The sequence below is a fragment of the Monodelphis domestica genome, chromosome 7 (assembly GCF_027887165.1).
Source record: "Monodelphis domestica isolate mMonDom1 chromosome 7, mMonDom1.pri, whole genome shotgun sequence".
Lineage (NCBI taxonomy): Eukaryota > Metazoa > Chordata > Mammalia > Didelphimorphia > Didelphidae > Monodelphis > Monodelphis domestica.
Window position 1 is genome coordinate 137549504 of NC_077233.1, and position 24765 is coordinate 137574268.

Below are 24765 nucleotides of genomic sequence, written 5' to 3' on the forward strand. Positions count from 1 at the left end.
CTCCATCTGATCCCATCTCTGCAAGTTAGCACCAACTGCATTATCCCAGAAAGTAAAGAAGATTGATCTTGGAAGACCCAGGGGCCCAAGCTGAATGACAGACTTTAGGAGAGATGTGAGGCAGAGTGTCAAATCTCAGTGAAGCACATTGTTAAAGTCTGATGATTGTTTTAATTGCAGAAAGAGGTTTAGTCATGCACAAGAATCAGAACTCTGGAATACATTCATTAACAAAAGATTGCATTCTGCACACAAAACCAGTGTTTGATTGACATAAGCAATCCTGCCTTCACTGTGCCAGTGCTGAAGACACTGACGCAGGTCGGGTCTCAGGCAGCACCCATCCACATTCAGACTTCGTTCCTGCATGGGAGTCTATTCCCTCAGATGTGAAACACTATTTTGCTTGACTTAAATATCTATGATTCAAAAACCAGTTTTTGCTGCAATAACTACTAGAAAGGAAATCCTAGAGCCCTTAAAACATACTTTGCATTAGGTAAAGAATTTGTTAGAAAAGAAAAGAAATGAAAATGTATACTAGGTCAGCGTAGATTCATCTCAACAGCTTCATGCTCTTTGAAGCACCATAGAAAACATATTGGTCCTTAAGGGTCAGAAGAAGTGGGTTTGGATCCCAGCTATACCACTGATTACCTCTGTGGTTCTGGGCAGGTTTCTTCATCTCTAAGTCTCCGTTTCCCCTTCACTAAACTGGGGATAATAATACTTATACTTTCTACCTCACAGGAGTCTTAAGAGGGAAATGTTCTGTAAGCCCTAAGATGTTATAGAAATGTGAGCTGTTATTGCTTTTACCTGCAGGGAGGAGGGAGGAAAGAAGTCCCACTTGATAACAGAGCCACATCGAGGTCTCGTTCAGATGGAATGGGCCAGGGTTGGGGTAGGGATGGTAGGGGGCAGGGGGGGGGGGGGAAGGGGGCGCACAAGGCATGGGAGAGTAAGAGAACACAAGATATGAGTCCTAACCGTCTGTAATAGTTGTTCAAATCCCAGGTCAAGGTAGTAGGCATCCCTGAGGCTCTAAGGGGGCATTTTCCAGAGGAGATGGGGGACAGCTCTGCTCTTACTACACAAATCAGGATATTTCTATTATGCAAAGAGTTTAGAGAAAACCTTCCAGCCACCCTACTTGCTAACCTCCCTCTGAGTGCCTGTTTTTAGCCATGTTTCTGACATAGACAATGGCCATTAAAGAACAAACCTGGGTAAATCCCAAGTACAGAAAATGTTAGTCATTTAGACTTCTCCCCCAAGCATGTGTGTGAGCGCGTGCACACACACACACACACACACACACACACACACACACACACACAAAACACATGCACAGTTAGACACCACCACTACTGTTTCCTGCTAGGCTACAGTACAATGCAAACCTTCTATGAATGAGACTCAGAGGACCTGACATTGAGGAAGAAGGTCAAAGAACAAATGATCAAGACAGGTCCCTCTCCCATTGGACAAGCTCTTAGCTGGCTGAACATAGAAATGCCAATGCTCCCTCCATGGAAATAGGCCTTGGAGAAGCCTCTGCCCAGAACCCTGGCTGCCCCCCACAGGAAAGCTCCTCGGTTTCTGCTTCCCTGGGGCCCCAGTGACTCATCGAGGTGCCCCTCTACCCAGCTTCTTTTACAAGTGTTTTGAACAGAATGCAACCTTTTTATCCTTCACTGTCAGGCTCTCCTTGGCAAGAGGGGGGGTGCATTCTTGCTGGTAAAGCCCCAAAGGACTATGGCCTGGACCATGCCCAACCACACACTCTGTGAGCAACCCTTCTGGACCCTCCAGGACTAGTACCCAGGAGAACACAAGTCTCTACCTTCTATGAAGACATGCAAGAAGCCCCCATGCACCACTGCCCCCACCCCAGCCGCAACACTTTGCAAGGGCCAAGCTCCGGGTGTGCGCCCCCCTCCCTGTGAAAGCACCACTACCTGCGAACCACATGTTCAGACACACTGATGCTGCGGGACCGGAAGGCATCAACTGCAGAGCTCTCTTTGAATTCCTTCACGGGAGGAGAGTTATTCAAGCCTTGCTTGGGGGGTCTGGCTATCCTTAAACTACTAGGTGAGGAAGCACCAAGCCCCAAAGAATGATGATTGCACAGCTCACAGGAAGGGAAGGAACCATTGGAGGAATGAAGTTGAAAGGTCACAGTTCACAGGGTCAAGATGGGGATATCCCCGAGGGTGAGGCCAACAAAACAAAGAAACGTGCCAAAAGGAAAGTTATTGCAAAAAAAGGGAAAAATACAAAGGCATAAAATACATTTTGTAACATGACCAAGAAAACACAAAAGATTGAATACATGGTATAAAAACAAATGACGTTAGTACAAATTAAACAGGCATGGATCAGAATGAGCGATGGAATACGACACTGCGCTGACCAGGGGAACATTGGAAGACTTAGCACTGAACCCTGGAGTCAGACAGGCTCTGAAGACCCAGGTTCCTTACCATGAAGAGGGCCCAGGCTCCTTACCAGGAAGAGCAGACATGCTAACACCCTAAGGCAGGGACATACTGGCATTGAAGGCTCACTTAGCCCAGACAGTACTAACAGAAAAACAGAGGCCAGTTCCTAGGAAGGACACAAAATGACTACAAATGAGCTTCCTGTCCTGGCCATTGGGTCACACTGGGTCACATTGAGGCCCGCTCCCCTCTCCAAGCTGCATGGCTTTTGGAGAATATTCCCAAGCTTATCCCAAAATAACCTGGTCATACTTCAAAATGCAGTATTCCAACCTAAGAAGGGCAAAAAAAGCTTGGGACAGAGAGGGAAGGCGGGGGGCGGGGGGATGTCAAATGAAATGCAAACAAGAACTAAAAGGACAGGCCGAAGCCTTAGTGCCAATCTGGATGGGGGAGAAAAGCTTTGATGACAAAAGAGAGCATGTTGCCTAATCAGAGACGGAATGGACAGCCAGGTCTGAGAGTACCAGGGTCACTGGTCAACCGGCCCCTTTCCAAACACATTCTAAGGCAGGACACAGCTCCATCAAAATCAAAGGGCCCAATCTGGAAACATCTATGACTTAGGAAAAGGAAGGCAACCCACAGCTCCATACCTCTTCCTTGCTCTGGGTCAGCTGCAGTTCTTCTTGATTATTGAGGAAGGGCAGGGCAGCATTCAGCTTACACTAACCCAGTGAAACAAAGAGTCGCCATGGCCCCAAGGCTCAGGCAGGGAGCTTTATGGGAGCACCTTCCATGTCCTAGAAATGCTCCCCACATCACAGGAGGAGTTATGAGAGCTACTCTTTTAGGACTCCTTTCTGGGGTGCCTTAGGCAACATCATATAAGGCTTTAGAAAAGCCAAGACGGCGTGCTCAAATTGAGAGCCTTGTCATTCTGTGGCTCCATGAGCTCTGCACAGACACTGAAATACAAGGCATCCCACTGTGGGATACCTGCCCCAAGGACTGTGCTAGCCATCTTATCAGAAGCTTCAGAATCTCACATATAGGGGATTGCTTTCAGTCAAACACTTTCTGCATCTCTGTATACAATGCAAGCAACTTATACAATGATTCCATTTTCCGGCTACTAAACACACAACACAACAAAAAGCTACCCCTCTGCCCTTGAAGAGTGTAGTAGTGATAGTAGTGTGGAAGTCCTCTCAATGTACACAGAGCATAAGACAGGTCACGCAACAGCCTCCCCTCCTCCTCCTAAACCATGTTTGTTCCCCTTCAGGAGACTCTTTTACCTTTTTGGTCTCTCATTAAGGCTTGTGCTCCGAGCCCTGAAGCTGTCCTTTTCAGGGGTGTCATCAAAAGACAGGAGAACATTGGAGCGTAAGCCCTATCAAATAAGAACATAATTGTTGTTTTTTAAACCCTTACCTTCTATCTTAGAATCAACACTGTGTATTGGTTCCAAGGCAGAAGAGCAGTAAGTGCTAGGCAGTGGGAGTTATGAGTTGCCCTAGATCACACAGCTAAGAAGTGTCTGAGGCCACATTTGAACCCAGGACCTCCTATCTCTTGGCCTGGCTCTCAATCCACTGAGCCATCTACCTATCTCAAGACCATGGTTTTAACAATGACATGGAAAACGGAAAAACCTGCAGACTACTCATTAATAAAGACTCCTCCTCTCAAGCAACTCAGTGGCTTCACCTTTATCTCTATTTTCAGCCATTAATTAAATTTAAAAAAAAAAAAGAACCCTTACCTTCTGTCTTCATACCAATTCCAAGATAACAAGGGCTAGGCAACTGGGGATTAGTGACTTGCCCAGGGTCACACAGCTAGAAAGTATCTAATGCCAGATTTGAGTCCAGGTACTTCTGACTTCAGGCCTGGCACTCTATCCACTGTACTATCTTAAGTTTTTTGAGAACAGCTGTAGGCCACAGACTCTAAAATGAAGGCAGCTTAGTTGATCAGACTGTTAATTAAACGTACTCATTGGCACTCTAACCACTCAATTCTTAAGTACATAGAAAGGGGAGGTAGGTCCCAGGAGGCTAAGCACTAAAGAGAACCATCAAAATGCCTTTGGTTTAGCAGAACTATGGCACAATACATGCCCTAGGGCCCTGGAACACTGGCTCTTTTCAAGTACCGCTCTCCCCTCTATTACCCCTCTCTAGCAAACTCTTAGCTATACCCAGTGGTGTGGGCTGTTCTGGCAGGGACAGGCCATACTGGTCCTCGGGACATCATGTGCATGTGGGGATTAGAAAACAGCTATACCTTGGTGATGTAGGGAACAAAGTCTTTTCGAAAGGGCAGGCGGCATCTGATGAACCACATGGCTATAACATGATGAGCCAGGCATACGATATACTGATTGAATCTAAGAAAGGAGGAAGGGAAGGAAAGACCTGGAGGTTAGTTTTAGCAACCAAGAATAAGAAGCATTTAGAATTTTAAACAGCAAACTAAAGATACAAAAGTTATAACTAGTCTCTAAAGGGCTGAGCAGTAAGTGAGCAAATTTTGGCAAATGATTTGTTCTAACATTAAGGTGGCTCTTCCATCTGTAGATAGACACTCAGATCTGCTACTTCCACAGAAAAAAAGCGAGGCTGCTGAATTCAAAATGGACGCACCTCACAGGCTGTGGCAAGCACAGCAGGGAACTTACTTGGAAGGGTTTGTGTATGGCAGGGAGATGGCAAACACACTGGCATACTGCTCGGCAGCAAAGTTCCTGTAGAGGTGAGGCAATCTGGCTAAAGCTGAAACATGATAGGGCAAAAAAGAGGGTCAGGAAATCAGGGCTTTGACTTCTCACATGGGAACCACAAAGCCCTGGCTGGCCTGAAGCTGCTGGTAGTGAGAGGATATGTGGGGTGTGTTTACACACACAAACACATACACACACCTGTGGGCACACATCTACACACTTGTTCACTCTGGGGTCCAAGGAGGTTCAAAATGTTCCAAAGTCATTCAACAAACATTTAAAAAGCACCAAATAGAGTATAGAACCACTGTTCTAGAAAGAACCTCAAGTTAGAGAAAATTTCCATGCCTTCTTAATGCTAGCAGGGGGAAAAAGCAAAAACACTGAAAATTACAATGCTCAATACTCCATGAGTAATACACTAGAAAGATAAAGTATTATGGGAAGTTTAAGTGGGGAAGGTTCTTCTAAGGAGACGAAGTGAAGTTAACAGATGAAGACAGCAAAAGAGGAATTCAAGGCCCAAGGTGCAGGCAGGAGAGGGAGGCACATGGCTCATTTAGCAGACCATCTCAAAGGCTCTAAAGTCAACCACTCCATGTGATCCAACCACTTCAGCACACCAACAAAGGCTATTTGGGATTAGAGTATCAAGAACACAGGCATTCCATCTTGGTACTTGGGCCACTTACTCGAAAGGAATTCCAGAAGTGGGATAGCCATGTTGGCTGTTGCAGAAATGTGGGTGAGCTTGACAATCAGAACTGGCAGTGCTTTGATGATAACATCTGGCATTTCTACACTGCACACTGACAATGCCACAACACACTGGTTAGCACACCGATAAATGAGACCATGCTCCAGGCAATACACCATCTCCCGCTGCAAGGAAATACAAGGGTTATAGAACTGAAACCCAAAAAGGGAGGACATGATCATTTCACCTTTCTAATGGTTTGTAATTTTAAGAGCTTTGGGCTCTGCAAGCATCTCCTAGCTAAGGCTGGGCATTTTCTAAAAGCAGATGGTTTTATCAGGCCAACACTGGCAACATCTTTAAGGTTGGGAGATTATTGCCCTTCTCTTGCCAAAGTCAGGTTTTCATCAGAAAGGAATCAAGTGGTACCTAACCACCAGAAAGAACTTTTTCAAGAGTTAGAGGTTAGCCTGTCACACAAGAGGATAGGAAGGAAGGTCAGGTCCATCTGCAGAAGCGAAGTCTGCTTTCTAGAATTTAAACACAAAGCAGCCATGGAAACATGTGTGGGGAGAGGAGGGAAGGGGAGAATGTTTGGGTTAATTTAGTCTAAGATGTCATTCAATACACCATGCATGATGTTAAACCATCCCTTCCAGTGTATACCTGTTTAGTTTTATCCAAATAGTTATGGTAGGATATCAAAGCTGTCAGTACTGGAACCACTGCCAAATGTAAGTCTGTTCGAGAGAATGCATCGGGTGTGCCAGAGAGTCGCTCAGGAGTCTTTTTATCCGAAAGCTAACAGAGAACAAGTTCTCATTAGTGCACATCCCCCAAAAGACTAAAGGCACAGATTTTGGCGAGGATGGGCTGGGGAGGGGAGAGCAGCTGTATTTTAAGGCATAAGAAGAATCATGGCCCTATGATAAACTCCTTTCTCGCCAAGAGCTGCAGCATTCCTAATACCACCAGGCTCCAGCAGGATACAAATTTCTTTTAAAGGGTGAGAAAAGGTGTCAAGTACAGCATGTGCTCTACCCAGAAAGTGGCTGCCAAAATCAACCCAGAAGCAAAGAACATGGGGCTTGAAAAAAGAAACCTGCTAATCTACTCTCAAACAATTCCCTCAATCACTCTGTAAGGCAGGTCAATTTGGAATTAAGCCAGGTTTAGTCTTCTGACTCATAGTTCTGAAGGAAGGGAAATCTAAGGTCATCTAATCCAATGCTTATCTGAAGCTTGAGCTTCCACTGACATCCCTTGAAAAATGTCATCTCCTTGAAGATTTCTAGGTCCAGGGCACTCCCCAACTGCAGGGACAACGGGTTCTATTTTTGAACATCTAATTGTTAGTAAAATTTTCCCTACATCAAGCCTACATCTTTCTCTATGCAGTTTTGTTCTCTGGAGCCAAAGAGAACAAATCTAATCCCTCTTTCACATGACAGCCTTCAAATACTTGTAAACAGTGACCATTTTTCTACGCTACAAGTATCTCTAGGCAAAAATATGCCTCTTCTTTCAACTGGTCCTCATACAATATACTTTCTAGAACAATTTAGCTACTTTACAATAGCATGACAATCTGGAATAGGCTTATCTATGTGTTTATCTCAAACCTCTGAGAAGAATGGCCTAAAACCCATACCATCCTCCTTACTAGCAGAGGCCTTAGGCTTATTCTGGCTGCCTGTGAAGGTGCTGGACAAATATGAGCCAATTAAGGAAAGAGGATCAGAGCCCAAGTTTTACTATCTGATGCTCCCTGCCAAACAGCTTGCCTTCCTGAGCTGGAAGTGGCAAAGTCAACTACTGGCTGAACCTGCCCCATTCCAACAAAGACCTTTCCATCAAGGGTCATCAAGAAATCAACATTTTAAAAAACCCTTACTTTCTGTCAGTATCAATTCAAAGTCAGAATACTAAGGGCTAGGCAGAAAGGATTAAGTGACTTGCTCAGAGTCACACAGCTTGGAAGTATATGAGGCCAGATCCAAACCCAATTTCTCCTGACTCCAGGCCTGGCACTCTATCAACTGTGTAACCTAGCTACTCTGTCATTAAAAAATCTTATAGATAACTGAAATGTTGAGCATTACCATTGAGCAGAGAGCAGATGACAGCTGGTCTACATTGCAAGAAGAAGTGAAAATGAGAACTTTATATCGGAGGGACTCAGGCAGCTTACTGAGAACCAGTTTCAATACTTTCCAGTCAGTCTCCTGGGGAAGAGAACAGGAAGGAACAATTAATGTGAGATTTAAGAAATTTCTGAAAGGATTTATCATTTATTATCATTTCAGGTTTTGTTTGAAGTCCTTAACTTAAAAATCACCCTGGTCTCACTGTGAGGGAGAGCTGCTGAAATCATGACTTCTGTTCTCAGCCCCCATGATCCTACACAATGCTGTGTTACTGAAAGAAAGAACCTCTAAGTTAAAAGCAGGCATCAGAACAAATGATGGGACCAGGTGGCAGAAATTAGGCTATGAGCCAAAAGCTCCTTACTCAATTAGTGAAAAGCCTTTTCTCATTTCCCCTTACTTTGCCTGGACCTAGTATTCCTGCAAAGTGGGGAACAAGTAAGTGTCCACCTGCACAGGGTATGATACCAAGTAAGGAGCCTGCCCTAGCTTCTGAAAACCTCTCTCCCACTTTCCTTCCTCCCCCAACCCTCACCAGGACCCAGACCTGATTCTCTCCAGGTACTGTTTGGGCAGCAGCATCAATCAAGGACAATGAGCAATCAGTTTTTTAGCAGTAGATAAACCCCACAATATTAACAACTAAAAGTACAACAATGATAAACAGCCAACATTTATATATTGCTTCCTATGTGTCAGGTCCTGTGCTAAGCACTTAAAATCATTACCTCATTTGATCCTTATAACAATCCTGAAAGGTAGGTGCTATTATCCTCATTTTACAAATGAGGAAACTGAATCAGGCAGGAATGAAGTGACTTACCTAAGATCACACAGCTATTAAGTGTCTTGAGACTATTTTGAACTCAAGTCCTCCTGGCTGCAGGTCTAATGCTCTATCTAACTGCTGCCTACCTCCTTCCATGCCTTGTAGAACCAAGGCTATATTTGGGCACTCTGCGTCCATCAGCAACAACAAGGTAACTAGAAACTAGTGCCTGATAACATTTTATTATAATATTCCCCCTACCCCATCACTATTTCCAAATAACTCTTTCTAAAAAAGTATGTTCCCATGCATGTGAATTCGGCAACAAATCTGTCATCAGGAATTGAAAGAAGATTTTTCACAGATTCCAATCACAATGCTTGGGCCTCAGAATATCACAGAAGTCTTTGAAATGCTCTTCAGTAATGTCAACCCAGTTACTCCTCTATGGTTTTGTTAACAGCCAAAGAAAGAACTTCAACCACAAGGGAACTGTGTAGAGATACTGTTCTTATTTTTATTCTGAAGCAACAGTATAAACAATAGACCACACCAACTATCTACTGCTTCCTTAACCAAGAAAAGCTAAGCTTAAAGGTAAAAGAAACAACTGCATTCTTACCTGCTTCAAACACTGAAGTAGCACTCCAAAAAATCGGGAATAGGGCAAATAGCCCAAGCGGACAGATGCACCTTGTGCAGCAATGCTAGGAGGCCCTGTGGGTGGAGAGAGGGTACCACCACTGGCCTTCTTTTCAGAGCCTCTCTCAGGTTCTCTAAGGTGGAGCCATACAGAAGAGTAGAGAGAACAGAGACACATATTCATTCATCCACAAAGATCCTGTGACCCCCCTTCCCAGCCAGTTGCCCTGGGGACCTCCTGTCAGTGATCTTACAAGAAGAAATGCAACCTCCTCAGATCTCAGTGTGAGATCTGTCTAACACCAGTGCTAGCCATTGATCTAGCAAGGAAGAGAGAGGCTAGAAGCCTCAAGGGACATCATTTAAGAATTCAATTACCAGCAGAGGCCAACTACTCTACCCACATGCCCTGTACCAGGCATAGAATTAATGAAGACAATAAGTCTAGCTAATCATTGATCTGGGAAGACAGATTAATGTGGTATTTGAGGATAAAAGCAACAAGATGAGAAACATACATGTTGTCACAGAGGCAATAGGGGCTAAATCTCACAACACCATCTTTATTGGGAAGGCCAAGACGATGGAGTGAATCAGCTCGGAGCAGCAGCAAGAAGTCAAAGGCCTAGAAAAGAACAGATTGACAATGTAGACAAGATTAATATTCAAAAGTCAAAGTAAAAATTGATCTGATTAAAAGAGATAGGGAAGGTAATTATATCCTGAAAAAAGGCAGTATAGACAATGAAGAAATATCAGTACTCAACATGTATGCACCAAATGGTATATTTTTAAAGGAGAAACTACTGGAGTTTAAAGAGGAAATAGATAGTAAAACTATACTAGTGGGAGACCTGAACCTTCCTCTGTCAGATCTAGATAAATCAAACCAAAAAATAAATAAGAAAAAGGTAAGAGATGTGAATGAAATCTTGGAAAAATTAGAGCTAATAGACATATGGAGAAAAATAAATAGGGTCAAAAAGGAATACACCTTCTTTTCAATAGCACATGGTATATTCACAAAGACTGACCATGTACTAGGGCATAAAAACATTGTAAACAAATGCAAAAAAGCAGAAATAATAAATATAACCTTTTCAGATCATAATGCAATAAAAATAATAATTAGTAAGGGCACATGGAGAGGTAAATAAAAAATTAATTGGAAATTAAATAATATGATTCTCCAAAATTGGTTAGTTAAAGAACAAATCAAAAAACAATTAATAATTTCATTGAAGAAAATTACAATGATGAGACATCCTTTCAAAATCTATGGGATGCAGCCAAAGCTGTACTCAGGGGAAAATTTATATCCCTGAATGCATATATTAACAAATCAGAGAGGGAAGGAGTCAATGAATTGGGCATGCAAATTAAAAAACTAGAAATAGAACAAATTTTAAATCCCTAGATAAAAACTAAATTAGAAATCCTAAAAATTAGAGAAATTAATAAAACTGAAAGTCAAAGAACAATTGAATTAATAAATAAGACTAGATTGAAAAAACAAATAAAATAGATAAAGTACTGGTTATCTAATTAAAAAAGGAAAGAAGAAAACCAAATTAACAGTATCAAAGATGAAAAGGGCAACCTCACCTCTAATGAAGAAGAAATTATTAAGAACTATTTTGCCCAGGTATATGGCAATAAATATGACAATCTAGGTGATATGGATGAATATTTACAAAAATATAAAATTGCCTAGATTAACAGAAGAAGAAATAGGATATTTAAATAATCCCATATCAGAAAAAGAAATCAAACAGACCATCAAAGAACTCCCTAAGAAAAAATCCCCAGGGCCTGATGGATTCAAAAGTGAATTCTATCAAACACTTAAAGGACAACTAATCCCATACTATACAAACTATTTGACAAAATAAGCAAAGAAAGAGTTCTCCCAAATCTCCTTTATAAAACAAATATGATACTGATTCCAAAGTCAGGCAGAACAAAAACAGAGAAAGAAAGCACAGACCAATCTCCTTAATTAACACAGACGCAAAAATCTTAAATAGAATACTAGCAAAAAGACTCCAGCAAGTGATCACTAGGGTTATTCACTATGATCAGGTGGGATTTATACCAGAAATGCAAGGATGGTTTAATATTAGGAAAACCATCCACATAATTGACCATATCAACAACCAAACCAACAGAAATCACATGATTATCTCAATACATAAAAAAAAAAAGCCTTTGACAAAATATAACACTCATTCCTATTGGAAACACTAGAAAGCATATGAATAGAAGGGCCTTTCCTAAAAACAATAAACTCTATATATTTAAAACCATCAGCAAGCATCATCTGCAATGGGGACAAACTAGAAGCCTTCCCAATAAGATCAGGAGTGAAACAAGGATGCCCATTATCACCTCTATTATTTAACATTGTACTAGAAACACTAGCTGTAGCAATCAGAGAAGAAAAAGAAATTGAAGGTATTAAAATAGGCAATGAGGAGACTAAACTCTCTCTCTTTGCAAATGATATGATGGTCTACTTAAAGAATCCTAGAGAATCAACTAAAAAACTAGTGGAAATAATCAACAGTTTTAGCAAAGTTGCAGGATACAAAATAAACACATATAAATCATCAGCACCTCCATATATTTCCAACACATCTCAGCAGCAAGAGTTAGAAAGAGAAATTCCATTCAAAATCATCCTACACAATATAAAATATTTAGGAATCTATTTGCCAAGACAAACACAGGCATTATATGAACACAACTACAAAACAATTTCCACACAATTAAAACTAGATCTAAACAGTTGGAAAAACATTAATCGTTCACGAGTAGAATGAGCTAACATAACAAAAATGACCATCCTACCCAAATTAATTTACTTATTCAGTGCCATACCTATCAAACTACCAAGAAATTTTTTTGCTGAATTAGAAAAAAATATAACAAAGTTCATTTGGAAGAACAAAAGATCAAGAATATCAAGGGAAATAATGAAAAACAATGTGAAGGTTGGGGGCCTAGCAGCACCAGATCTTAAACTATACTATAAAGCAATGGTCATCAAAAAAATATGGTACTGGCTAAGAGACAGAAGGGAGGATCAGTGGAATAGACTTGGGGCAAATGACCTCAGCAAGACAGTGTACAATAAACACAAAGATCTCTGCTTTTGGGACAAAAACCCACTATCTGACAAAAACTGCTGGGAAAATTGGAAAACAGTATGGGAGAGACTAGGTTTAGATCAACAACTCACATGTTATACCAAGATAAATTCAGAATGGGTGAATGACTTGAATATAAAGAAAGAAATCATAAGTAAATTAGGTGAACACAGAATAGTATACCTGTCAGATCTATGGAAAAGGAAAGATTTTTAAGATCAAGCAAGAGATAGAGAATATTACAAAATGTAAAATGAGTAATTTTGATTACATTAAATTAAAAAGGTTTTGTACAAACAAAAACTATGCAACAAAAATTAGAAGGAAGCAACAAATTGGGGAAAAAAATCTTTATATCAAAAACCTCTGACAAAGGTCTAATTATAAAATTTATAAGGAGCTAAATCAATTGTACAAAAAGTCAAGCCATTCCCCAATTGATAAATGGGCAAATGACATGAATAGGCAATTTTCAGATAAAGAAATAAAAACTACCAATAAGCACATGAAAGTGTTCTAAATCTCTTATAATTAGGGAAAAGCAAATCAAAACAACTCTGAGGTGCCACCTCTCACCTAGCAGATTGGCTAATATGACAGCAAAGGAAAGTAATAAATCTTGGAGGGGATGTGGCAAAATTAGGACACTAATGCATTGCTGGTAGAGTTGTGAATTAATCCAACCATTCTGGAAGGCAATTTGGAACTATGCCCAAAATGCTTTAAAGAATGCCTGCTCTTTGATCTAGCCATACCACTGCTGGGTTTATACCCCAGAGATAACAAGGAAAAAGACTTGTTCAAAAATATTTATAGCCATGTTCTTTGTGATGGCAAAAAAATTGGCAAGTGAGGGGATGCCCTTAGATTGGGGTATGGTTGAACAAACTGTGGTATCTGTTGGTGGTGGAATACTATTGTGCTCAAAGGAATAATGAACTGGAGGAATTCCATGTGAACTGAAACAAACTCCAGGAATTGATGCATAGTGAAAGGAGCAGAACCAGGAGAACACTATATACAGAGACTGATACACTGTGGCACAATAAAATATAATGGATTTCTCTACTAGCAGCAATGCAATGATGCAGGACAATCCAGAGGAACTTAGGAGAAAGAACACTAACCACATCCAGAGAAAGAACTGTGGGAGTAGAACTGCAGAAGAAAAACAACTGCTTGATCACATGGTTTGGTCTATGGGGATATGATTGGGGATGTAGACTCTAAATGATCACTCTATTGCAAACGTTAATAATATGGAAATAGGTCTTGATCAATGACATATGTAAAACCCAGTGGAAATGCTCGTTGGCTATGGTAGGGGGATGGGAAGAGGGAAGGGAAAGAATATGAATCATATAACCATGGAAAAATATTCTAAATTAATTAATCAAATAAACTTAATTTAAATCTAAAAAAAAAAGGGGGGTGTTAATATTCAAAGATACAAAAGCAAAAAAAGGTTACATTCTGCCAGCTTCCAGGCTCAACAGACATAGTGCAAAGAGCAAACCACACACACAAGGTACACTGCTTTTGTAATGAAGGAGCTTCAGCTTTAGATGATGGAAAGCAACTATAGCAAGAAAGGAGAGCTGTCATGTTCTGTTACTAGCTCTACTAACACATTTGCCAGTGATAGGCCAACACATCAGACAGCAGACCCCTATCTCTCAGCAACAGAGGATTTGAGGGGAAGGTCAAAGGATTACAGCTTCTATCATGCTGACCAGCATTTCTAGACATGCCAGCACCCACTACAGGGAAGGATGCTTCATGAGTAGGCTGAGAAGCTCCTGATTAAAATTTCCTTTCCCGTCTCCCTCATCCGACAAAGCCTCAGCAATGACCTACTGAAAAAAAACCAAACAAACCCAGCCATTACAAGTGTGGTTGAGGACTGTGTACCCTTCCTCAAGACATCCTCCTCTCTTCTAGGCCTCACTTTCTCTGCCACAATCAGAGCCAGATTCAACAGACACACTGTAAATACATTCTCACCTGAAGTGATTAAGATCACCAGGCTGATTAAGCACATGCCATCTAACCACTGTCTACACCTAGTTCTAGTTATGGGATTGGTGGCTACAAATAGCAATTAGCAGGAAAGAAACATGGAGAAGGAGACCACTTGGAACATTCTCTCCTACCCTATAGTCCCCATGAGCTTAATAGGACTAGAAATTCAACCATTTTTGAGGTGCTGCTTTGTTCTGCTGCAAAATTGGATGTTGGACGTTTTCTAGTTCATCTAAGACCTTCAATCATCCATTTGGACTCCACTGCTGTGAGAGGCCAGTTCATACCTTAAGCCTGATGCTGCTGGCGATTGGAAGCTTATACATGTACTTGTAATGCAGTTGAATGTGATTGACCAGCATCTCATACACTCTGGAGGCATGACTGGCAGGCAAGGTATAGAGCTTGGTCTGTGGAAGGATAACACAACAGTTAGTTCACATAATAGTGAATACCCATCCATTTTCATCAAGACTAGAACCACAGGGTGTCCACAAATTGCAGAATGGCTGAACAAATTATGGTATATGTTGGTGCTATAAGAAATAAGCAAGATGATTTCAGAAAAAGCTGGGAAGAACTGCAGAAACTGATGCAGAGTGAAATAAGCAGAACCAGAACACTGTCCACAGTAACAGCAATATTATATGATGATCAACTGTGAATTGGCTACTATCAGCAATGCAAAGATCTGGGACGATCCTAAAAGACTTTATGACAGGGAATGCTATCCACTTCCAGAGAAAGAACTGTAGGAGAGGGATGAATGTGGATCACATCAGTGTAGTTATAGTTTTATTTTGGGGTTTTGGTTTTGTATGAGTGTAGACTTCCAACAATGACCAATATTGTGAAAGGGAATTCTTTGTTCTCTTTTCTGAGTTTACACTTATAAAAGGAAATTCTTTATTCCCTTTATCTATTTTGAGTTAACACTTGGTTAAACAATAACTTAAGTACCTCTACTTAGTACCTCACTAGATTGTGAAGACAGGATTAACTCTCCTTTGTCCACTTCTGGATTGAACCAACAAAAGCTTGAACTAGATGGAGGAGTTTGCAAGTTACTTATTGCAAAGGGTGACAACTCCATAAACTTGTGAATCCTATGATTAGAGTTGACACCTTCAGAGGCCTTTGATAAGATTTCACCCCTCCAGAAGGTGAGAACTGGTTCCCACAAACACTGCCCTTTGGGCACCATAAAATCCATGAATCCTTTGGCTTGAGTTAGTCTTGTGGAGATAGTCTCCTAACTGGAGAGAGTCTTCAAGGGAGCTTTGCTGGAGACTGTACTTGGATCATGGGCCTGGAGCTCAGCTTCAACTTGGACTCTGACTCCTTTGTGGGGTGAGTAAAAGGCTGACTCCTTTCCTAGTTTCTGGAGAGACTAGCTTCCATTTTGGAGGAGGCCTCATGGTTACTTACTACCGGCCTTCCTGGTTGAGAGCTAATTAATCTCTGCCTGGATTAAGACAGAATAGACAACCTCTCTAACACCCTCACATTTCTCTTATTTATTGTTTCTTCTCTATTTGTATATATTTGTAAATAAATTTCTGACTTGAGATATAACAAATACTGGTGAGCATATAATTTCATAAAATTATTGCCCAACCATTAATTTTCACCCAACCATTAATTTTCACCCTTACAATATGGATGTGTATTTTGCACAATAATAAATTTTTTAAACAAATAATGGAACCACAGTGGAGCCCCAAAGTATTCATTTGGAGTACTGTTTTGTAGAAGCAGGGGCCAGAAAGTATTTTCCCTTTAGATTAATGAAATCCTATATGCCCAAAGGGCTTTAAAAGGCTACATGTCTTTTGATGCAGCAATACCATTACTAGGTTTGTATCCCAGAGATAAAAAAAATGTTTGGATAAAAATATTTATAGCTGTGCTATTTGTGGTGGCAAAAAATTGGAAAATGAGGAGTTGTCCCTTCATTGGAAAATGGCTGAACAAATTGTGGTATATGGTGGTGATAGAATACTATTGTGCTATAAGGAATGATGAACTGCTTGATTTCTATATAAACTGAAAAGACCCCCATGAATGGATGCAGAGTGAAAGATCAGAACCAGGAGAACATTGTACACAGTAACTGAAACATAATGGAATAATCAAATGTAATAGATGTTGCTACTAATAGTAATGCAATGATCCATTACAATCCCGAGGGATTTATGAGAAAGAATGCAATCCACATTGAGAGAAAAGAACTGTGGGAGTAGAAATGCAGAAGAAAAACATGATTTATCACTTGTTTATGAATAAAAAATGAATAATATAGAAATAGGTTTGAGTGATAATGCATGTATAACTCAGTGGAATTGCTTGTCAGCTCTGGGAGAGGGGAGGGAAAAGAACATGAATCATGTAACCATAGAAAAATACTTTTTAAAAAATAATTTTAAAAAAGTGAAATTCTAGAATTTTTTATGTCTCTTAACTATGCTGGTAGAACCAAGAATTCTTTTTTTTTAAACCCTTACCTTCCATCTTGGAATCAACGCTGTATTTTGGTTAAGGCAGAAGAGTGGTATGGGCTAGGTAATGGGGGTGAAGTGACTTGCCCAGGGTCATACAGCTAGGAAGTGTCTGAGGCCACATTTGAACCCAGGACCATAAGTCTCTGGGTCTCAATTCACTAAGCCACCTAGCTGCCCCTGGAACCAAGAATTCTTAAATATTTCAAACTTACAAGAGAACGGAGCAGATCAAATTGCCTCTGCAGGACACTAAGGCTTGAGGTAGTGCAAAATCTCAATATTAGAGCATACAATATTCTGTTTTTTAAACCCTTCCTTTAAAAAAAGCAAAACCCTTATCTTCCATCTTAGAATAAATACTGTGTATTGGTTCCAAGGCAGAAGAGTGGTAAGGACTAGGCAGTGGAGGTCAAGTGACTTGCCATGGGTCACACAGCTAGGAAGTGTCTGAGGCCAGATTTGAAAGTAGGACTTCCTGTCTCCAGGTCTGCCTCTCAATCCACTGAGCTACCCAGCTGCCCTGCCACCCCTTACTTTCTTGGTAACAACTCTAAAACAGAAGGATAAAGGCTAAACAAATGAGATTAAGTAATTTGCCCAGGGTCACATGACTAGGCACACACTACATTCTTTTAGGTGATATTCTCAAATGTTTGAGACATGTTTTTGTTTACATGTATTTTCAGCTAATTTTCCTGTCTGTAACATATCTTGGTGAAGCTGGGTTTGCTTTTTGTCAGTTGCTGTGATAAAAAGCTGGAATAAGAAATGAAGGTGGGGTATACAATCTGATTCCCATTTTTGAGAAGCTGTTAGTTAAGTAATTGTGATTTGAAGATTTAAGAAAAAAATAAAATAAAACAATAATTTTCTTTCTTTTTATGTGTATTATTTTTTCAAATGGATACTCAGTTGTTATGATATGAGTATTTCTTAAGTTGTTTGGACCTAACTACTTAATAAATGGAACTGGTAGGTAATTTCTTTTGGCCTAAGAGCACTGCAGCAAAAAAAAATTACTGGAATACTAAGGCACCTTGAATCAAGAAAGTTTGGGAGCCTTTGCACTAGAATCTGAGAGAAGAGGAGTGTGCTTTTGACAAGAAATGAACAAAGTACTACCTATCTTCTAATTAAATTTCATGAATTATTAATTCATACCAAAAAGAATGTAGATATTAATTTCCACAAACATGTATTAAGTACCTGCTACAAGAACAGCACTATCTAGCCTCTAGGGAAATTAAAAAAAAAATTTAGATGAGGCACAATTCCTGCCCCCGCAGAATTTATAATCACAAAATCTAGTAGAGAAATAACAGATATTCACAAACACTGTAATTATGATACAAAGGCACATATCCCCTCAGGCCCTTATCCCATCCACTCTTCTCCTTTTCACTTCTCAATCCATAGGAAAAGTCTCTATTGGTTGCCCCACCATCTACACATTTGAAATCTCTTGCAATCTATTTCAAGCCCACCACTCACCAGAAACTGCTCTTCCAAAGATTACTAATGATTTCCTAATTGCTAAATTCTTCACCTTTTCTCAGTCTTCAACCACTTTGACCTTCGTGTAGCATTCAACATGCCTCCTGAACATCCTTTTCTCCCTGGGCTTCTGGGGCACCAATTTCTCCTAGTTTTCCTCCTGTCTTACTGTTTATTTTCTATCTCCCTGGATGAATCATCACTATCTCTTGTCCCCTAAATGTCCCCAAGGCCTTATTTTTAGACATCTTCCTCTGTCACTAGACATTTTTTCTCCTCTGCTCCCATAGATTCAATTATTCCCTTTCTACAGATGGCTCCCAAATCTACAGATCTAGTTCTCATCTCTTTCCTGAACTTCATCTCACAACCTGTCTCCAACTGCCTACTGGAAATTTTTACTTAGATATTCTGCCAAAGTCTCAACTTGGACTATACCCCAAACACACCTTCTAAGAAAGTCTGCCCTCCTCCCAACTTCCTTTTTTGTTGATGACTCTATCATTCTCTTAGTCACACGGACCTGAAACTTCTCAAGTTATCTGTGATTCTTACTTCACTATCCCCATCTGACAACTAAATTAAGTTGCTGCCAAGCTTGCATTCAAATTCAAAATACCTTTCACATCAATTTGCTTCTCTCTCAGCTATACTACTGATATTCCAAGCCCCTTATCGCCTCTCATCTGAAGTATTATAATAACTTCCTTACTAATCTCCCCACCTTGAATCTCTCCCCAGTCCCCACTATCCCAATCTGTCTTTCCCACTGCTAAAATTAACTTCCTGAAGCTTGGATGTGACTATGTCACTACTCTGCAGGTGGCAGCAAGAAAGAATAGTGAATAGAGCACTAGGCCCAGAGTTGGGAGGCCCTGGGTTCAACTATGGCATTAAACACTTCCTGGCTGGGTGACGTGGGGCAAATCACTGTTTGCCTAGCCTTTACACTTCTGTCTTAGAGTTGTTACTGGGCCAGAATGTATCATAACTAGAATGTATTCCCTCTTCATCTCTGCCCTTCAGAATTTTTAATTTCCTTCAAAACAGCTCAGGCACCATCTTTTTTGTGAAGCCTTCACTGATCCCCTAAAAAGCTGACAGCATGTTCTCTTCCCTCCTCATATTTTCTTAGAACACTGTCTTTTCTTTGTTTGGCTCCTATCACCCCTTACCTCCTATGTTATAGCCTTTCTTCAGTGGAATCTTAGCTTCCTAAAGGCAAAGACTTTCATTTTTGCATCTGTATTCCTAGCATACATAGTACCTTTACCATAAATACAGTAGTAATTTAATACAAGTTTTCCTTTTTTTGGTAAAGATATTTTATTTTACCAAATTACATGTAATAATAATTTTCCACATAGGTTTTCTGAAGATAATGATCCAAACTGTCTCCCTCCCTCCCTTCTCTACCACTTCCCAGAGCTGGTAAGCAATGTGATCAGGGTTATACATGCAAAACATATTTCTATATTGTTTATTTTTGTAAGTAAATACTCTTATGAAACCAAAATCCCAAAATAAAAAACCAAATAAACTACAGTGAAAAATTGATCATGTAAGTTTTCTGAATCAACCTGAAACTGAATGTAATAAAGTCTGAGGAAAGGGAAAATCATTATTATCTAGGAAAGGAAATTAGAGAAAGCTTCCCAGAGGAGGCAAGTTAAAGTTAAATTGAATGTTAAAGGACTGGTAGAAATTTAACAAGTTCTTTAAGTCTTATCCATTCTAAGAGATGTGAACTCTCTGAGGGTAAAGATGTTGGTGGGGATGTAATTCCAAACTTAAGAAACAGTATAAACAAAGTGTGCTAAGAAGTTTTATATGGATGGAATAGTATATATAGAAAGGAATAGTATGAAATAGGAATAGAAAATAATAAATTATAATATATACTTTAAGACTTACATAGCATTTCTTCACAACAACTTATGAAATAGATAGTGGGTAATGTAAGGAAAATCAGCTTTAAGACTTAGGAACTCTGATTGGTCCAAACACCAATTCCAAGTTGCCAGTGATGAAGCATACTTACCCACCTCCTGACAGAAAGATGGGTGGCCTCAACAGGCAAAATGAGACCTTCATTTTTGGATACAGCTAATGTTTTACTGGGCTGTGTATATCTGTTAGTGGGGCTTTCTTTTTCTTTTTTGTGTGTGTGGTTTGTTTGGGTTCTTTTTGGAGAAGTAGGAAGAAGAGAGAGAGAAGGGATAGGGATCCCAAGCAAAGTAAATTAAATAAAAGAGAGAAGAAAGGCCATATGGAATTCCAAGACAAGAAGAGCTTTGAAAGTGTTCCAGTGAAATATCAGATACTGAAACAGAAAGCAAGCCTTCCATAAAGTTTCATGTATTATTCCTTCCTTTTCTTATACAATTTATATAGAAATGATCTTTTTATTTAGTAGTCAAGTTCAGAATTTTCTTTTAAAGAGAAAAAATAGAGCTAGTAGGGCACCAACTCCTATAAAGTCTTGAATTCCAGGCTAAGGTGTTCAAATTTTTAATCCATAGAACTTAGGGAACCATTTAAAGGTTTTGGGTAAATGAGTGAAATGACCAGATATATGTTTATGGAAGTTGAGACTTTCAGTGGTGAGAAGATGATCCTGGAAGAGATAAAAAGTGGAGGTGGGAAGGACAGAGAAGGCTAATACAACAGGTCTCATGGGCAGGTGTGAGGGAATGTGGCAATGGGAATAGAGATATAGGCAACACATAATGTGGAGGCAGAATCAAGAAGACTTAATTGGATGTGAGAAGAAAAAGAGAGAAGGTTAAAAATAACATTGACATTTCAAACATGGGAGCAGGGTCTATGGCAATGTCTAGAAATTGAGGTCAGAAGCAGGTTTTAAGGGAAAGATAAGCTCAATTTTGGACATGCTAAGTATCATAGTCTAATGTTACTGGAGGAACTTCTTTATCATCCAGCATTTTCCAAGGCAGAACAGAAGAAATATTTGCTCTTTTGAAGGTAGAAGTAGATAATTACATAGAGAAGGCACCATCCCTGGGAATCTTAGATCTAGTGGAATAGTTAAGATAAGTGGATGGAATAGCTTCAATTTATTCCTCAAAGTGGCATTTAGTAGCATATCACAAGATCTAGGAAGAACATTTAGAGGGAGTCTGGCATAGCAGACACCTTGGACTCATGAGACCTGAATATAAATCTTGCCTGCAAAATTTACTAGGTTCTGTGATCATGGGCACATTATTTAAATTCTTTAAGCCTATCCTCATCTGTTAAATGGAGTATTGATCTCATTATAGTTGTAATTAGGCTCAGATGAGGTAAACATAAATAATTTTTTGTAAACATTAGAGCTTTTACATTAGTTATTAATAATGTTATATGTAAAGAAAATTAATCTTCAGAATACTGATCCTGAAGTTCTGAATCAAGGGAAGGCATGATATTTAAGAAGGAAATGTTGGTGTTTTCTAATTCTTAGAAAATCGGTGACCTATGAAGAGTAAAAGGATTAAGAAGAATACTTGATTAATCAGAATAGCTTATTCCCCAGCTGTGTTGCAATGATGAAGACTTCTGACCTAAAGGATTCGGAAAGAAGGTAAGCCCAGAGACTGAAATCCCAAATAAATCCTGAGAAAGCAGTCATATTGTCATATGTAACTCGAAAACCTTTTCCATAAAAGAATGGATGGAATTTGTAAAGCTTCCTTTCTAGAGAACTTACCTGAAGAATAACCAGAAGGCCAAGTACAGCAGTTTTCACATCTTCTAAGGAAGCTGAATATGAGGCTAAGTCCCGATCTTCCAATTCAGGAGGAGGAGAAAGTGAACGTGCAATCACCTGGAACAGGAAAAAAAATCTGTTTTTAATATTGAGGTTCCCAACTCGTTACTTCAGTATCTGATAAATCTGTGCTTCTAGCTACCAGGCAGACCAAGTCAGTCTCTAGTCTTTAAAAAGCAGTATGTCTCCCATGCTTTAACAAACATCCAAGATTTCCATGCAATGGAAGACAGAGAAAGAGTTGGACAGGATGTGAAGTCAAAGCTCTCTATCATTCCTATTTCTAGGGTCTGGTGATACTACTATCAGTAATATCAACCACTTCTGGAGACCTTCAGGTTAGGGTGGAGGATCATGAACATATGTTCACTGGAACTAGACTCTCTTTTCCGTGAGCTCTTTTTGATATGATTTATCCTGGATGAATCACCTGTCTCTGGAAGAGTGTCCAGTAAGACAGGGCCTTCAGAGATTGCCAAGGCATGCTTGCAACTCACTGTCTGAGCTTGTATCAAGAGGACTTTGTTTGCCTCAGGCACATTTTGCTGACACAAGTAACATCCTTGATTCTGAGAAGGCCCTACCTTTTCAATGATATCCAGCAAGCTGTTAAAGTGATGAGTGTGACAGCATTCTGCCAGGTCCACCAGCAGCTGAGTAGCTAGTTTTCGGACTTGGTGGTCTTTGTCCTCAGGAATGTGGGCTAGTTGTGAGATGACTACCATGTTAATCAGCTCCTCCTGTGCCAAGATAGAATACAGTGATAAATAAAGTCTATGACTGCATATGATGTTGGCTTATCACAGATCTCATTTAGAAACAGCACTGGCTTTATTCAAGACTTTAGAAAGCTGATAATCATCACAAAGTAGTATAGGGTCTCCTGGAAACCTTAAGGACTCAGACAAACATTTCCAAAGCCTTCTCTCTGCAAAGAAAATCAGAATTTAAGAGAATGATGCCAAAAGATAGGTAAAACAGAATGGCACCTCTAAGAAGAGTATAACATAAGATCCTACCCAACCTGCAAAGCCAGAAATTGCTATTTCCCAAGTCACTTTTTACAAGTGCCCTGCTTCATCTACCAGACATTCAGCAGAGGGGACAGGGAACAGCCTCCTGACCACCAGTAGTGAATAAGGAGGAGAAAACATCAAAACCTTCAGGTTAGATGAACTAACCAAACAAAATACACCCATGACCAAATTGACCCCATTCTTCTTTTCTCAGATTTCAATAGGAAGACCTTTAAAACAGATGTATTGGGGGCAGCTGGCTGGCTCAGTGGATTGAGAGTCAGGCCCAGAAAGGGGAAGTCCTGGATTCAAATCTGGCCTCAGACACTTTCCAGCTGTGCGACCCAGGGCAAGACACTAAACCCCCATTGCCTAGCCCTTACCTCTCTTTTGCCTTGGAACTCTAAGAGGGAAAAGGAGTTATTTGGGTTACAATTTAATCTTCACAGAACCAATACCCAGTATTGATTCTAAGATGGAAGGTAAGGGTTTAAAAAAAAAGCAAATGTATTACAAAGTCTAAAATCTAGATGATTACCAATGTGCTCTCCAAGGCCTTACATGGAGTACACTCCCAATAATCTTTACTGAAAAAAACATAAATAAATGATGAATGAAAAATGGTCAAAACACTCCATAAAGAAAAGGACTAGGCTATCACAAAGATATGCATTTCTTTTTTTCTTTTTTCAACTCTTACCTTCCAACTTAGAATTAATACTAAGTATTGGTTCCAAAGGAGAAGAGCAGTGAGGGAAGCAATTGGAGTTAAGTGACTTGCCCAGGGTCACACAGTTAGGAAGTCTTTGAGGCCAGATTTGAACCCAGGACCTCCTGTCTCAAGGCCTGGTTTTCCATCTATTGAGCCACCTATTTGTCCCCAAAGATAAACATTTCAATGAAGAAATAAACCCTTACTATTAGCAGTTAATGGAATATAAACTCTACAAGGGCAAGGACAGCACCTAACCAAAGCAATGCAGAGCCCGAAGTGCCTGACTAGAACACCGCTGGGGTCTACAGCAGAGATGGGCACTCAAAAGTTGGTAAGAGTTTATCATAACAACAATAACAGCTAACATTTATATAGCACCTACTATCTGCAGGCACCACACTAAGCGTTTTACAAATATTATCTCATGATCCTCAAAACAGCCCCAAGAAGTTAGTGCTATTATTACCACATTTTACAGAGCAGAAGGTAAGGCAGACAGAAATTACTTGACCAGGCTCATACAACTAGTAAATGTCTGAAGCAGGATTCAGACTCAAGTCTTCTTGACTCCAAGCCCAGCGCTCCAATCATGGTACCACAGAGCTCTCCTGATGGATTTTCTTCAATCACTCTCCACTCAGCATGCCCTAATTCCCAGGTTCCTCT

The 24765-nt window shown here is 40.1% G+C and overlaps 1 protein-coding gene across 12 annotated transcripts in view; it reads right to left on the minus strand.

The window, feature by feature from the left end:
- The window catches only part of TSC2 (TSC complex subunit 2), a 67287-nt gene that overhangs the window by 16534 nt on the left and 25988 nt on the right, over nucleotides 1–24765 (minus strand). For 4 of the 12 annotated variants that reach the window (XM_056805595.1, XM_056805598.1, XM_056805596.1 and 1 more), the window contains exons 15-26: nucleotides 22953–23108; nucleotides 22309–22425; nucleotides 14889–15011; nucleotides 9949–10055; nucleotides 9411–9564; nucleotides 7975–8097; nucleotides 6539–6673; nucleotides 5868–6057; nucleotides 5134–5227; nucleotides 4740–4842; nucleotides 3749–3843; nucleotides 1962–2090 (exon numbers count right to left, since the gene is read on the minus strand). In XM_056805595.1, the coding sequence (XP_056661573.1) occupies nucleotides 1962–2090; nucleotides 3749–3843; nucleotides 4740–4842; nucleotides 5134–5227; nucleotides 5868–6057; nucleotides 6539–6673; nucleotides 7975–8097; nucleotides 9411–9564; nucleotides 9949–10055; nucleotides 14889–15011; nucleotides 22309–22425; nucleotides 22953–23108 (1526 nt within the window). Of the gene's footprint in view, nucleotides 1–1961; nucleotides 2094–3748; nucleotides 3844–4739; nucleotides 4843–5133; nucleotides 5228–5867; nucleotides 6058–6538; nucleotides 6674–7974; nucleotides 8098–9410; nucleotides 9565–9948; nucleotides 10056–14888; nucleotides 15012–22308; nucleotides 22426–22952; nucleotides 23109–24765 lie in introns of all 12 variants that reach the window. The other 8 variants (XM_007499378.3, XM_007499377.3, XM_056805597.1 and 5 more) reach the window with 2 other exon arrangements.